Genomic DNA, 16673 nt, shown 5'->3' with positions numbered 1-16673 from the left:
TGTGTGTGTGTGGGGGGGGGGGAGGCTCTGCTTGCTCACGCCCGCACCTGCACCAGGTTTGCAGAGCTGGACCCTGTTTGAAATACAGGAAGTGAGCAGGCCACACAAGGGGGGAATCTTTGGCAGGCCCCCTGCTGTGGGCAGCAGGGGCACAGCCCAAGCAGCTTGTGGCCGGCAGGGCCAGGCAGCCTGTCACCTGCTCACAGTGCCTCTTGGCCCAGGGTGGACTGTCAAGCACATGCACTCTGTAACAAGGCATTGTCAGGACGTCAGTGCAGGCTGACAGCAGGCCATGGGACCCACGGACAGAGGTACTACTGGTCAAAGTCTGGGGTGCAAGCTGAGCCTCACCTGAGGCCCCTCCCACAGTTAGAGGCTTTGTCTACTTGCTTTCCCTCCTCTTGCCTGAGGCACCAAGTGAGGCCCTGGACTGAGAGCCACTGGCTGAAGGTCACACCACAGGGGTGCACAGCAGGACCGGCAGAGGGTACTGGATGCTCTCCAGTCTCACAGGCCCTGAGGAAGATCAAATGAGATCATGAATGCTTGGTCCCTGGCCCAGGGACCTGCTGACTGGGAGATGGGAGTGTCCGTCAAGGGGCCCAGGCTAGTCCTACTGGCCGGAGACAGTGGGAGAAACATCAAGCCTCACTGACCCAGGGAATCCTTCCAAGGGGTGGATGCTGGAGACAGTGCTCCTCTCCAAGGCAGCGCCTGGACAGTAGGACTGGACAGTGAGAGCCGGGGGCAGCCTTTGGAAGGTTTCGTCTCTCCCCTCAGCCGCACAGGAAGGGGCAGCTCTCTGCAGACAATCAGTGAGGGCGCAGGTGCCTGCTGACCCTGACCCACCCAGTTCCCAGGGCTGTTGGGGCCGCAGGGTCAGTGATGGTGGACAGCAGCACTCCGGGGACGGTGACACTAAATAAATCACTTCCCCTGTTGAGAACCACCACCTCCTTTCTGCCCACCTCAGCCGACTCTTGTGAGGATCAAAACCAGACTCTGCACCTCAGTAGGCACTAAGCTGCCAGAACGTGAATGGTAAATGTGAGGTTTTAATTAGTACTGAGGTTATCTGGAGGGGAGGTTCTCTGGGGTTTTCAATCACAGGGACAAAAATTAAAACTCAGGCAGCCAGCAGGCCAGCCCAGCAGTTCTAGCTTTCTCCTGGAGACCCCAGCAGACTTGGATGCAGCTTCTCCAGTGTTCACGTTACTGCTGACCCCAGCTCTGAGCGTGAGACCTTCTCCCCTGCCTGCTAGATCCTAGCTATCCATGCATTCCTTTTCCTTTAATAAAATTAAGCACGAGCCCTAGCTGGTTTGGCTCAGTGGATAGAACATTGGCCTGTGGACTGAAGGGTCCCGGGTTCGATTCCAGTGAAGGGCACATGCACGGGTTGCAGGCTCAATCCCCAGTAGGGGGTGTGCAGGAGGCAGCCGATCAATGATTCTCTCTCATCATTGATGTTTCTATCTCTCCTTCTCCCTTCCTACCTGAAGTCAATAAAAATATATTTTTAAAAAATTAAGCATGAAAATAAAAGATGTGAAAATGCAATTCTGAAAGGCAAGCTCTGTGAGACAAAAAGATCTTATTGTTATGTAAACATGATGGCCATCACATGTCCCTCTCTGGGCTCTACGGCATTTCAGATCTGCCTGCCCTCACTGTCATCCCTGCAGGCCTCTCGGCCTCACCTTGCAGAAGGGAGCTGGGACAGGGCACCCCTGACTGAAGACAGGGGACAAAGGGACACAGGCAGGGTGAATTTGCTCACTGTGGGATCTGCTTTTCCTTGGCACTGCCTGAGCCCCGTGGTCAGTCCCAGCTGCTGAGGTCCTTCTGCCTTCTCCTAGCATCAGCTCCACATTGAAGCCAGATAGCTACAGAGCCGCGGGAGCTGTTTCCTAAGGGCCTCGTGTGTTTGTGCCAGTGGGGATCACAAACCCTTTGAGAGACCTCAGGCTTGAGTGGAAACTCCCAGCCAGGAGCACAGGGTGTTCCGGCTGCGGGTGCAGGGCGCCCTCTCGTGGCTGGCATGGCCCTTCCAGGGAGGACGGAAGTGCAGTGCTGTGACTGGCGAGGCTTGACCCTCAGGACCCTGTCCGAGGCCTGCAGCCACCTGGAGGAGGGTAGTGCCTGGTTTAGGTCTGAACATCCAGGCCCTGGGAAATTTCAAGGAGGGAAACCTTCAAACCCAACTCTAAGAAATGATGACAGCCTATCAGTGACCTGACTTCTTAATTAAAAATAAGGCCACAGCCCTCGCCTGTGTGGCTCAGTTGGTTGGGAGTCATCACATGCACCAGGAGGTTTGGGTTCGATTCCTGGTCAAGGGCACATGCCCGGGTTGTGGGCTCAGTCCCTGTTAGGGAGCATGCAGGAGGCAGCCAATTGATGTTGCGCTCTTACATCGATGTTTCTCTCTCCCCCTCTCCCTTCCTCTCTCTCTAAAAATCAATAAATTATTCTTTAAAAAAAGATAAAGCCACAGTAGGAAGGCAAGCCATCAATGAAGGCCACCCTGAGGCCTACAGAATAGGTGTGTGTGTGTGTGTGTGTGTGTGTGTGCAGGATGTGTGAGTGTGAACACCACATGAGATAGACAGAGACTTGCCCCACCCTGGGGGAGAGAGTGCCACAGTGCCTGGCCTTTGCACCATAGCTCCTGCCCAGGATGCCTCAGGGGTTCTACTCCAGGCAAAACTAATCAAACTCAAACCAGAAACCGCCCTCTTAGCCAAAGAGTACCTCTCACTTAGTCTGTCCTAAGTCTTAAAAGAGGTTGGAGAAATCTCAAATGTACATCTCCACAACATCCCACCCCCTCCACAGTCAGTTCTGAACTTTGGCCACACACACCAGCACCATGGACATGCAGAAAGGTGCACCGTGGGCACATGAGGCTCAGGCGAGGTCACAGAGCTGGACCCAGAGCGCCCTGGAACACAGAATGTGAAGCAGTTCTACAGCAGTGACAGGAACATGTGACCTGGACCATCCACAAGCAGTAAGAGGATTATGCATGTATCCTCTCTGGGCTGCAAATTCTGTGTGTACAAAAGAAAAGAATCTGTCCCCTTACTCCTGAGACTGGCTTAAGGATCAAATGAGATACATTTTTTGAATGGGGTTTTGGCTTAAAATATAAAAGATTAGGATTCTGTTTTATAATAAATCTATTTTTAATACAAAGATATTTCCCCCAAATCTTTGTATGAAATCAACTCCAGAAAGACAAGGCACCATGTTTGCCCTGAAGTTTAGGGGCCCTGCCCACCACTCCGCACCCAATGGAAGAGGCCCAAGCCACTCACTGTGCACCCGAGGCAGGCTGGGCTACCCATTTCGGTTGATACTAAAACTGGTAGTGGGTCCTCCTGGGATGGTGGACAATCCACAAGTGAGTAATGAAGAGGTGACTACATAAGCTCCTTCCTTCCTCCCTCCCTCCTCCTTTTCCTTCCCACCCACCAGGGCTCCCGACAGAGGCCAGCTAGAAACTCTTCAGTGTATGTAGATCCTGTCGGAGATCGCTCCAGGCAAGTGGGTCATGATCTGCATTCGCAGCCACCAGTAGTAGTCCATGGGATGGTAGCGGGTGTAGGGATTGGCGGCGGTCAGGGCGTGGGTGATAGCGTCGATGACGGGGGTCGTGTCGGTGGAGCCACTGTTGCAGTAGGTCTCCATGGCAGCAACCTTCTCATCAAAGTACTTCTTGCCGTAGTCCTTGCGCACCACCTCGGGCAGCTCATCCCACATCTTATTGGCGGTGGCCTGGATGCCCTCAGCGCTGTAGAGGCTGGTGGCAGCGATGAAGTTGCCGGGTTCCACCACACAGACCTTCACACCCAGAGGGTGCATCTCGTAGCGCAGGCAGTCGGAGAAAGCCTCCACCCCGAACTTGGTGATGCAGTATGGGGAGCGGGCCGGGTTGGCCATGCGGCCCAGCATGCTGCTGATGTTGACCACACGGCCTACAGAGGAAGACAGCAAGCACTGCTCAGGGGTATTGCCTGGGGGGTGAGGGGATGATGGTGGCAGAGGGCCTGGGACCTGGCATGTTTCCAGAGACCTGGCTAGAACCTGGCCTCCTGGCCTCTCATACTTATTTTATCTGCCTGCCAGGCTGGGGCCCAGCCTGCACCACACAAGGTCTGAGGGCCTTCTCATTCATCGTCAAGGCAAGCTCCCACCCACACATCAGTATCAACATCCCTGACACTTTCCCAGCAGCCAGCTGTGCTGGGCAGGATGGAGGGGGAGAAATGAGTGAGAAGCAGAGCTGCATACCAGGAGGGCACAGTAAAACGCACAAAACACAACTAAGCTGTGTCTCACCTCCCACGTTCCCCCATTGTATTTCCCCCCCCAAATGCTATTACCTGTCAGTGCTCTGTTGGCAAGCAGGGAGGGGCAGGGGCAGGGGCAGCAGAGGCAGGGGCAGGGACAGGGTTCTGGACCTGACTTCAGGGCTGGGACATGTGGGCAGAGTCTCGGGCCCTGAGGAGAGAGTGATGACCACAGAAGGCTCTCCCACAGGCCCAGCGAGGTGTGCCAGATCACAGCTTCTCCCAGCCCTGGGGGCATGGAAGAGGCAGAGCCAATCCAGACAGACAGCCCGGGCAGACCTGGGACCCACTCACCCTGGGTGTGCGCCCAGGAAAAGGCACCGCCCCATCCTGGGCACTGTGGGAGGCTCCTTTCATAAACCTCTAAACTGGAAGTCACTGAAGGGCTGCGGTCTCCTCCTAAAACCCCACAGCGCTCTCTGGGTTCATCCTGTCGTTGCTGGGCCCTCGGGGTAGATCACATGGATCTTCCCCTTTTTGCCATAATTGTCTGTTCTTCTAGGAAGGACATGTGAATCGGTGGCTTCTAGGCGGTTTACTTACATTGGCTCCTAACATGGTTTGGGCATGTGGTCTGTACACAAGGGTGGCTGTTCCTCCAGATTAGGGTCCCAGAGTGGGATTTGCTGCAGAGAAGGCTCTATTTTCTGAAAAACCACACATCCCTTTCCGCCTGCCAGGCCACACCACCTCCACTCAACACCACCCACAGGCCCCCACACGGCCCCTGGGAGCCCTTGGATCTGCTGAGACCTATTCCCATTCTGAGCAAAGATGAAAAGGTGGGGCAGGTCCAGGGGTCATGAGGAAGGTCCCTTTCCAGCTCACCTTTGGCCCTTCGGATGAGGGGGAGAAAGGATTTTGTCACCCGCACTGTGCCCCAGAGGTTCACTTCCGCCACCTGCTTGTAAGTCTCCATGCTGGTGAACTCCACCTCCCCGAATGTCGAGATGCCCGCGTTGTTGACCAGGCCCCACATACCTGGTTGGGAGGGCACAGAACGGAGGTCACCACATGGGCTAGATCACCCATCAGCCTGCAGCCCGTTCCCCTCCTCACTTTCATCCTTTTCCCCAGGACTTGCCAGCTTTGTGCCCAAGGCTCTCGGGACACCTTCTAGAGTCACCACAGAAAACAGGAGACAGTGCTGGCTGTAGCCCTCCCTTAGATCTACCACCAATCCTTATATTTCTTCTGCCTTAACTGAGTCTCTGGGCCCATCATGACCCAGCCCTGCCAGTGCCCCAGCCTGGAGTCCCATTTCACCTCACACACTTCCACTCTATTCCAGCCAGTCTCACTCCACACTCTGCACGGGGCACTGTGTAGTCATCCCTGCCTCTGAACTTCCCCTCTTGCCAGAAGCCAGGGGAACCTCAAGAGTCTTCCAAGCCAAGCCTCTCTGGAAGACCAGAGAGGGGACCCAGCGTCCAATGTCACACAGCCAGTAAGAGGCTCGGTCAAGCCTTGATCTCGGGTTGGGCCTCCATCCTGCTTCACCCTGAGACCCAGCTAGCAATGACGCCATGCTCTGACCTCCCTTCTCTGAACCATGCACTGGTGCTGGTTATCATGTGGCAAGCCACGGTCACCCGGTAACCTGTTCCTCAATACCCCAAGTGTGTACACCTGGCCTGTGCAGGTAGAGAACACCCCTCAGCCTTGTGTGGTCCCACAGGTACAGGGTCGGAGCAAATGGACACTCACCCAGGATACGTGTGCTGGCTATTTCCAGTAAAACCAGCAACGGGACAGCTGGCTTTTCTAGGCACAGAACGCTGGTGCTAGGTGGCTCCTTGGAGGTCACGTCGTCTGATATCTTATTTCAGAAACAGGGATACGGACCCCTGGGGAAAGGACTGGCTGCAGTGTGCCCGGTACGTTAGAGGCAGAGCCTAACTGGGAGGTGGCAGTGAGGAGGCAGTCGCGTTTTAAACACCCTCTCTGAGTTCTGTTTTTTGGGGTGCAAGGACTGGATGCGCTGGAGCCTCAAGACAGAACAGGCCCTGCCTCTTTTTTTAAATTTATTTTTATTTTTTATTTATTTTTAAAAATTATTTTATTGCTTAAAGTATTACAAAGAGTATTACATATGTCTCCTTTTTTTCCCCCCGCCCTTGACAATCCCCTGGCCTCCCCTACCCCCCAGTGTCTTGTGTCCATTGGTTATGCTTATATGCATGCATACAAGTCCTTCGGTTGATCTCTTACCCACCCCACTCCTGCCCCCCCAACCCTCCCCGGCCTTCCCGTTGTAGTTTGACAGTCTGTTTGAGGCTGCTCTGCCTCTGTATCTATTTTTGTTCATAAGTTTATAATGGTCTTTATTATCCATAAATGAAGGAAAAATACCACATGATCTCAGGCCCTGCCTCTTTGTGGTGTAAACGCTCAGAGTTCAGTCTCAGGGAAGTGCCTCAGTCCCGCCCCTTGCCTGTGGGAACTCTGGCCCGCCTGCTTTCTGAGTTCATTATGGAATTTGTGTAAATGACAGAGTAATTGGTCTCTGGCTGCTCCCTTCCGTGCTACCCAAATTAATGCTTCATCAACTGACCTCTGGTGCCTTCTCCTTCAATTATGGGAAATTAAGGACATTTATTAGGGAAAGGAAATTGCTGGTTAACAAAGTCCTCATGAAGTTCTCACTCCCACTCGCCGAAAGCTAAAGCCTGGCTCTCAGGTCTTACCAAGGACCTTGCAATGACTCAGCCAGGACAACCCCCCACAGCTGCTGTCCCCTCTCCTCCCCTCCCCTCCCCCAGCCCTGCAGATTCCGCCATCCCCTCCCCTCCTCTTCCCAGGAGGCCTCTCTCGGCCCTTGCCAAGGCTGGCTGATGCTTCACTCTCCACCTTCCTAATGGTAAGCCATCAATGCTCTCTCATTTTTGCAACTTCCACTCTTCCATGGTCCCTGTCTCCTTCCCTTCAACGTCGTACACATTAGGTACTTAATAAATGTTGGAGAGGTGAATACAAATACCATGTCTCCATACCCTCAAGTACCTTCTCTTTACCATGCTACTCCCTCGTGCTATTCTCTGCTCCCCTCCCCTCCGAGGCCAGTCTTCTGAGAACACAAGCTACCCTCCCAGTTTCCCATTTCCCTGCCATTCTGGGTCCCAGCCCTACTACTGGCTGCTCTGGTTATCAAGGATGCCACATGCTAATGATGCCCCTTGTCTTCACTCTCAGCTTCGCCACCATATGAGTGCTACTGATGGTGCCTGACACTCACTCCTCCCTCGTCGTTAATAATATCCAAGCGTCTCCTCCCTCCTCCCTGCCACCTTTCTTCTACCTGCCCCACTAACATACACGTGTCCCCAAAGTCCTGTCCTAGACCACTTTTCCTCACACTATACACACTGCTGCCCGGCCAGCGTGTCTGTGGCTGAGCATTGACCTATGAACCAGGAGGTCCCGATTTGATTCCCGGTCAAGGCACATGCCCAGGTTGCAGGCTTGATCCCCAGTGGGGGTCATGTAGGAGGCAGCTGATCAATGATTCTCTTTCATCATTGATGTTTCTATCTCTCTCTCCCTTCTTCTCTGTAATCAATAAAAAAATTCATGTTTTTAAAAACTACACTCAGTGCTTAGGCAGCCTCATTTTCTTTATGTTCATGGAATTTTCCAGCTGCTTTGTGTTCGATTCATATGGGGCAGTATCACACAACCTAACGTAGTATTTCTTCCATCTAACATCAATGACATCTGACACTGATACCCAAAAAGGTTTACTGGAAGTTGGCCTGTGAAAGCACACTGTGCCTGGGTGATAACAGACAGTGTGTGGACCCAGGAGCTCTCTGGAGGCCTCATGACATTCCTGCTGGTCTGGTGACAGCTGTGTTCCTGCGGCAGCCCCATCACAGCAGCCCCATCACACCTCCATTTGGAGGGTCCCATGCACCCCTCGGCGGTCAAGGCTCTCTCCTAACCCCAGTCCCCTCCTCCTGACAGGCACTTGCCCCAACCACACCGACATATCAAGTTCCCAGCTGCCCAGCCCTGCCCCTCCTCCTTGTTAATAGTTTCACTTTAATGGCTGACTCCTCTGGCTTCTTCATTTCTCCCCCCTCTGATGACTACTGTTAACATTACTGATAAAGATCAAAAGGACAGCTGCCAGGCCCTGACCTAAACATTTTGCATCTACTAATTCACCTGACCCTCACAACCGACCTATAAGGTAGATATTAAATTGTCCCGTATCTGAGTGAGGCAACTGAGGCTCAGAGAGGTGAAGCATCTGCTCAATGTCACCCAGATAACGAGTGGACAGGATGGAATCTGGACCCAGTCTGTGTGAGGACACAGCCCTCATGCTTAATCCTGTGCTGTTACTGGCTTCCTCTCATGTCACTAGAATCTGCGTCTGCTATCCCGTTTCCACGGCGTAGTTTGGGTCCTGTATTACTGGGAAGCTTCTCCCAGGTCTGCCTGTCTTCGTCTCTCTCCTCCACCTCCATCCCGATCCAACCGCCTCAGCCCGAGTCTCCTCTCTCAGTCACGTCCTACTCCGAAGGTTCCCTTCCCTAGTGGGGTATGTGAAGCATTTTCCAGGCTTCTCTCACCCACTTCTGCTCCCTTTCAAGTATTCTGCCTTCTCTGAACAGCCTGCCACTCCTCTGACATCAGGGCCCCTCCCACCTCGGCTGCTTCCTGGCTCTGTGAGCCCTGCACCCGCCACCCCTCAGTCTGAGAGCTGCTTTTTGTTGAAATGCTACCCATGCTCCTGCAGCAGCCAGATCTAGGTATGAGCACTGGATGGCTCCCAAAGCACTTTTCCCACTTCACAGATGGGCAAGGTGAGGCCCACACAGGTGAATATGCAACCCTCTTACTTCTAGTAAGAGGTGAAGCTCCAAGTAAACCCAGTCTTCTCACTCCCAGACCCAGGGTGTCCCAGATACTAGGGCTTTCCCTGCTCGTGGCGTAATGTCTCCAGTGCTATAACCATTCCTCACCAGCGTCCACTGGGCTGGCCACCAACCACACACTCCTCCTGCCAGGCTGAACCCTTCCTGGTGCTCAGTACACTACCAACTACACACCGAGTGTTCACACAGTACATGTTTACTGACGGTGAGGTAAGTGGTTTCGAGATCAGACATGCCCACAGCCTGCCACTGGCCCATCCCCTCGGCCTTTCCCTGGGGAGGGGAGTCACAGGCTCCAGATGCCCAGTCCCTCAGAGTCCTGCTGGGGTGCCGAGGGGCTGGTGGCAGATGGCTCGAAGCTCTAATCAGACAATCCCCTTCATCTTACCCACCCCCCGCAGGCTGGCTCCCCTGGCTTTGGCAGCAACTGTTCCATAGAGCCAGGGTGAAGGGCACCAAACTCACATCAAAATGTGCCCTCCACTCGCCTCCTGGGAGCTTCCTGCCTGGCTGGGCAGAGGGAGAGTCAGAAGCACCACCTCTTTAGGAACCACAAGCTAGTCTGAAAGCTCTGGGAGGGCGCCACCTGGAGTTCAGAGACAGCATTGCGGAGGAAAGGGGCGAATTTGAGCTGTTCTACCTACCAGGAGGACAGCACCTGGAGGGAGGGAGGCAGGAGATCGCAGGGAAGGAGGGAGTAGGAGAAGGGGAGCGGGAGGGGAGGCGAGGAAGGGGGGAGGGGAAGACCTGCACAACTATGTATCTAACAGATTTATTTTCTTTTCAGACCTAAAAACCTTCAAATATTCTCCCCTCCCCCCCAAAGCAGTTTGGGTTCAGTGAGGTCACGTTGAGGAGTTTATCAGCCCTCACTGAAATGGGTCATCAGGAAAAGGTCCATGTCTCAGGGGTGGTGCTGGGGTTTGAGCACCTCCCCCTTGTGGCTCTGGATTCACTCCGCCTTGTAGGTAAGGCTAAGTGCCCAGGGAGTGGAAGCGGACAAGGACCAGGGCCTTGAGCAGCCCCAAGACCTGGTGCAGCTTCATTCCATGCTCAGGTCTACAGGGACGATTCCTTTACACGGGCATTTAAATCACTGCAAACCCACAGGCCATAATGAGTGGCTTTATGGTGCTGACTGCAGCTGTTTCCCTCCTCAACATCCCAGCTGCCAGGGAAGGCGGAGGGGAGGATTTGCCACGGGGGAGGGTGGGGAGGGGGAGCTGGCTGCACCTTTGGACTGGTAATCATCCTAGTGCAGCAGTTCTCAACCTGTGGGTCGCCACCCCTTTGGGGGTCGAACGACCCTTTCATAGGGGTCGCCTAAGACCATCCTGCATATCAGATATTTACATTACGATTCATAACAGTAGCAACATTACAGTTATGAAGTAGCAACGAAAATAATTTTATGGTTGGCTCACGACATGAGGAACTGTATTTAAAGGGCCAGAAGGTTGAGAACCATGGTCCTAATGTATCCCTCCTGTCTTTTCTTAATGGGACAGAAGCCCTGGTCTGCCTGTTAACTACTAAACAGGTGTTCCGGAACTCACAGGCCTCTCCTCAGAGAGCAGGGGGGCCTGGGAATGGCCTGCTGTGGGGTGGGGGTGGCACTGGGCTGACACGGTGACGAGTCAGTGACAGGCTGGGAGCCAGAGCAACAGCTCCTCACAGCACGGGGGCTTCTGAGATGCCACTGGGGCGGCAGCATGTCCCCTGACGGATGATGCTCAGCAGAGTGCCCGGCACTGGCCCTGGTCACCCCACTCTCCGTCCCCCCTACCAGCAACTGAAGTCACTGCTCAGGAGAGCTGTCCCCAGGCCATTCTGTGGGGAAGCAGAGAGCTGAGGCACAGCCTTTCTGCCTGGGCTGTTGGGAAGCTCAAAGGTGAATGTTACAGATGAAGTGAGGAGACTGAACTGGCTTCCCCCGGCAGCACCATCACACTGGGTTCTACGTGAATGGCGTCCCCTCCCCGCTGTGGTACCACAGAGCCCCTCCCATCAAGGCCCTCGTGGGCTGAACTGGGAGGACACTTGAGTCCTTATGTTACAGAAACTTTCAGCATCATGTGCCCCTATTGGCTATTGTCCCCCAAACTTTCTGTCCCTTTAGCTTCGGGGGCACTGTACTCAACCTCTCTGACAGTCGTGTCTTCCCCTCCTCTGGCGCCCAATTGCTCATGTTCCCCAGCAGGCCCTCCTTGCATCGCTCCCACTCCTAGTGTCACCTCCAACCCTAGACACCTGAGCTCCAGCCCAGATACTCCCCCAGGGTGTCCCTTGGGCACTTCAGCATCTCCACACCCCTCAACTTGCTCCTCCATGAGGTGTACCAGGTGTCCAGGATAGAGGCCTTTTGTCTCTCCCTCATCTTCACATGCATGTCACCAACTCCAGCCAGCTGTGTCTTCTCAATACTTGAAACTGATCCTCCTCTTTCCCAATACTCACGGCCCTAGTTCGGGACTCTTATTCCCATGCTGTCACCACAGCCCCCAGAGAAAGCTTTCATGAGTATGACCAGGTCATTCCCCTCAAGGAAATCCCCTTCAGTAGCTCCTACGGCCCTCAAGAGAGTGGCCACCTCCTTTGCCTGGCACCCAGGCCCTGGACGCGCTCCCTTCTAACCTCATTTGCTGCTGCCACTTCCACCAGACCTGACTCCTGACTTGTCCTCCCCTGCATACCTGTGTGCTTCCCACCACTATTCACGCTCTCCCCTCCTCCTGGAATGCCCTTCCCAGCGCTCTGCCACAGTCTGCCCTAACTGACCCCTTCCTCACCTCACCCCAAGAAAGGACATAGAAATCACCTGAGTCAGCCCCCACCCCCCCACCTCCCCAATAAACTGTGAGGTCCTCGAGTACAGGAACTGTGTCTTGGCCACCTTTGTGCTCCCAATACTTCGGCCCACCACCTGGCTCCGAGTAGGCATTCAGTGGGCATTGGCTGAACTGGCCTGAACCAGAGCACATCCATTCAATCACTCCTGTAGATTCTGAAACCACCTCTGGCTTTATTTCCCATTCCCTGATTGCACTGTGTGTTTAATTCAACCCACTTCCTCCTCCTGTGCAGAAGGAAGAGCTTGAACATAAAGAAAGCAGTCTTTTGGCAGGATACCAGCAAATGGAGGGTGGTGCTTAGAAAGGCGCCCGTGTAGTACCCCACTGCCCCAAGGGGCCCCCTACCTTTCTCAGGGTCCTCCAGGCTCGAGCGGATGACCTCTACTGCTTTCTCCACCTCCTCGCCTTTGCAGACGTTGAGCTGAACAGTTCTCAATCGATCACTCTTCAAGCTGTCCAGTTCCTTGGCTCCAGCATCCCCTTTGTCCTGGGAGGAGAGAGGAGCTGCTTCACCCCCTGCCTCTAGGACGAGGACCAGGGCCAAGGCCGGGGGCTGGCCCTGTCCCTGCCTAAGCCTGGGACTACTAACAACGGCAGGCCCACCTGGGCCTAATCCCTGGGCACTGATGATGTACCAAGCACCAAACTATGTGCCATAGACACAGCCATGAGCCCCTAAATCCTCACTGGCAGGGTCATTCTCTAAGCAGAACTTACACACTCAATGCTGGGGCCAGGCATGTGGGTGTCACATGATAAGAAGGGGACTCTCAGGAGTGGAGCACAAGTCTCACCTCTCACCCCCCCCCCCCCCCGCCGCCCCCAGCTGTTGTCCACATGTGAATGTGAGCCCAGGGTTGCCAGATGCTTAGATTTTTATACTTGTAATTGGGATTTCTGTGCAAAAGCTCCTAACTTTTTAAGTGTTGGCAACTTATTTGGGTTTTCTAAAAAAACAAAAAAAATATGTGGGCCAAAGCATATCCACCCGCCCCCTGTGACCAGCAGGCTGCCCGTTTGCCACCTCTGTTCTACGCCAAGGCCCTGAAACCTGCAAGTTGGTAAGTGGCCAGGGCCAGGCTCTGCTGCCAGTTTGGCCACTAACCAGGCTCTGTGCACTCAGGTGCATCCCTCAACAGGTGCCCGGTTTTTCCAGCTACAGTTAGTCATAGGGACATCGCCACCTGTCCGGACCTGCTCAGGTTAATGGAACGAGGAAATTGTTTTTTTTAAAAGCCCATGAAATGATAAAGCGCTATGCAAATTCAGGTGTTATTACACACGAGAAAAGTATCGCTCACTCAGCAAACATGTCGTGGGCCTCTGTGCTAAGTACTGGAGACACAAAAACAAATAACACAGCCCCTGTTCTCAGAAAGCCACGTTAGGGAAGGAGGCAGGTGAGTAAGCACACACTACAGGGAGTATTTGCTGCAGGAAGCCTCGTGGGGGGTGGGGGGCTGCACAGAAGGTGGGGCGGGCAGGGGAGGCTTTTCAAAGGCACTGGCGGCAGGAGACACGGCTGGAGGGGCCCCTGTGGATGGGGCGCTTCCGGCAGAAGTGAGAGGGTGCTGCCAGAAGCCATGGCAGGGGCAGCAGAGGCCTGAGGACGTTGTGGACAAGAGGCTGAGAGGTGGGCAGGGGCCTGTGTGGGCAGTGGGCAGCTGCTCGGGGGTTTGAATAAAAGCAGATGTCGTTTTTTGGGCATTTGCTATGCTTCCCATGGTGCTGGGCACTTGACATGCATTCACTCTGTTAGCCCTCACCTCAGAGGCAGGCGGCATTACCACATTCATCTGTCTATGCCACATATTTTCACAATAGGCATGAGCTACAAACGAGGTGAAAATTAAACAGTCAGTCATCATTTAATTGGCAAGCGATCTTCTCAGTGGTGCAGTGACGCATCTCACAGGGGACAGGAACAGCTGCCGGAGGATGAAGCGATAAGAGGAATGCCGACTCTCAGCCCAGGCTTGCCCGGGGCGCAGACAGCTGGTACTGAACAAGTGGCAGAGCAGAAGCACAAGGAGGGTCAGCATGTCTGTGGAGGGTTCTCTATGGGGTCCTCTGAGTCTCGTTAAGTGGTTCGAACAAGGAGGACTCGAACCCCAGGACTGCAGTTCAGTGTCAGAGGGATGTCCTGTCAGAGGGACTCAGGAGAGAATGGTGAAGGGCCGTGTCAAATGGGAGCCGACTTGTCCTACGCAGCCCAGAAAACAGAACCAGGGCCAAGAAGGCAAATCTGGTTCAAAATGAGGAGTAACTTTCAGAGTCCGGGGATGGCACGGGCTGCCTAGTGCAGTGAAGGCGAACCTATGACACGCGTGTCAGAGGTGACACGCAAACTCATTTCTTTGGTTGATTTTTCTTTGTTAAATGGCATTTAAATATATAAAATAAATATCAAAAATATAAGTCTTTGTTTTACTATGGTTGCAAATATCAAAAGGTTTCTATATGTGACACGGCACCAGAGTTAAGTTAGGGTTTTTCAAAATGCTGACATGCCGAGCTCAAAAGGTTCGCCATCACTGGCCTAGCGGTATTCAGACAATGATGGTGGAGGTGCGGTTGGGACAGGATGGGGAACATGGTGCAGAGAAAACCCCTCCTCGAAGATCTCTTCCACCCTAAACTGCCATCCTCTCCAGGGATACCCCACCACCACCCCGCCCAGTGTCTCTACTGAAAAAGCAACATGCTTGAGTCTCTGCCCAACCTGGCACCAGGAATGGCAGCTACACCCAGAATCATGTCTGCACAGAGCAGCCAGGTGTGAGGCTCGATTCACGCAAGGCTTGGCTCTGAATGCCCCCCGCCCCCATGTGCCATCTTCCCAAATGACACGGCAGGTGCTCCATCTACCTGTACAGAGGGGCAGCCAAGCCTGCAGTTTCTGCTGCCGTTTCCACAGAGGGTTCCAGAAAAGAATTCCCCGGGGACGCCACCTTCGAGTCCAGAGGCTGGAGGGGCTGCTGCCACAGACACCTCTCTTTTCCACAAACAGCACACAGGCACCAGGAAAACATGACTTGTTTTCATGCAGTTTTCATATCGAGGCCCTCAGATGCCCCTCGAGCTGAGCCCAAGCACTCCGTGTCTCTGAGGGGGAGCTGACATCAACTTCCAACAGGATAGATTTCAGCTGAGGATGCACGAGAGAAACCTGAGTGTCCTTTCCTCTTCCCGGGATCTTTCAGTAACTCCTGGACCCCACACCCCTGGTCTCTCCCCGTGCCTCTGGCCAGCATGGAGCCAATGCTCCCGTGTCCTTGGGGAACCCCCTCACCTCGGTCAGGGGGTCCACGTGAACTTAGGTTGGCAGCTTGGCAGCTAAGAGCTTTCTCTCAAAGGAAGCTGGAGGTCATCTCATAGCCCACAGCTTCAGGCTTAGCATTCAGGCCCCCAGGAGGGAAGCCCCACCTTCCTACCTCCACCTGACAGACCTCCTCAGGAGTCCGCACTCATCTCTAAGCAGCCTGCACACCCTGCTCCTGACAGCCACCTCCATGGGGAAGGGGACTGTTGTTTTGCCCCAGCTGTTCAAAGGAATCTTTCCCAACGGCCCTCGGTCTGCAGGCTGCAGACGAGGTGGCCCGTCCCCATCCTCAGGCCAAGGCCGCACTGCCTGGGCCACACCGCATCCCTGGCTCCACATCTGTCTGCTGCTCAGAGAGGAGCTTTCGGTACTGCTGCGTTGGTCCCTTTGTAAAGGGGCAATGCCTTCTGTCACTATCCCTTTAAACTTCATCTGTGAGCTATGTTTTCCACACCTGGATGAAATTCCAGGCAAGTCTTACAGTGTTTCCACTCAGTCTCAGATAATAGAGAGACTCTTTATTTTGGCACAAAGAGTCCAGTTCGGTCTGCTCATCAAGTAACTCCAGCCCAGCCTGGGTTGAAAGCCCAAACCTTCCCTCAAACTTGTATCCAGTTTAGAGCCGGCCCTGCCGCAGGCCTGATGAGTGTGGGAAGCCCGTGTGGGACGCCAGGCAGCAGGGGCAGAGGTTGTCTTTCTCACTGTGTTCTAGCTGCTGCTCCTCTCTTATTCCGTAATCTCAGATCCTCCCAGGGTTGGATGCAGAGGCTGACAAGTGAGGGAGCAAGACTCTAGTCGAGTCTTGTGAGGGTGGTGCCCTGGATGGCCCTCCCTCCCTGGGGCACTTTTGTGGGTTCCGAGAAGATCCCTGCCCTGGAGACTCCTGTGCCCTTCCTTCCTCCTACTGTGCATCTTCTCCCTCAGCCAGGGCTGCCGGGAGCCACCCCTCTGGTCAGGTCGCATGACCCTCTCGGAGTTTCACTGGGCAGGTGCCCTTAAGATGATTCCAGGGGCTCTCCCATTATCCACATCAGGTTCAGGCAACAGTGTCCTGCCCAGGCAGAAGGGCAGCCCTTCCCCTAGGGAGCTCTCCTGCACTGCTTCCAGACGAGCCACTCTGGCCCCTTTTTGGGCCTTGCAAACATGAACAGGCCATTCTGTGGCCTCAGATGCCAGGGCACAAATGGTAAGCTCTCCAAGGAGTTCTCTTGAAACCAACTTCATTTTACTTGAGACCAGATGGAAAATACCACAGCACACT

General features: G+C 54.2%; 1 protein-coding gene across 2 annotated transcripts in view; it reads right to left on the bottom strand.

The window, feature by feature from the left end:
- Positions 1-3172: 3172 nt before the first annotated feature.
- BDH1 (3-hydroxybutyrate dehydrogenase 1) overlaps positions 3173-16673 on the bottom strand; it is a 30678-nt gene continuing 17177 nt past the window's right edge. Inside the window, exons 5-7 of one of the 2 annotated variants that reach the window (XM_081086684.1) lie at positions 12436-12577; positions 5184-5336; positions 3174-3980 (exon numbers count right to left, since the gene is read on the bottom strand). In XM_081086684.1, the coding sequence (XP_080942810.1) occupies positions 3511-3980; positions 5184-5336; positions 12436-12577 (765 nt within the window). In that variant the 3' untranslated portion in view covers positions 3174-3510. Of the gene's footprint in view, positions 3981-5183; positions 5337-12435; positions 12578-16673 lie in introns of both variants that reach the window. The other variant, XM_081086685.1, reaches the window with a different exon arrangement.

The sequence above is a fragment of the Myotis nattereri genome (assembly GCF_964212035.1).
Source record: "Myotis nattereri genome assembly, chromosome: 3".
Taxonomy (NCBI): domain Eukaryota; kingdom Metazoa; phylum Chordata; class Mammalia; order Chiroptera; family Vespertilionidae; genus Myotis; species Myotis nattereri.
This window is presented reverse-complemented; position numbering and strand designations above follow the sequence as displayed.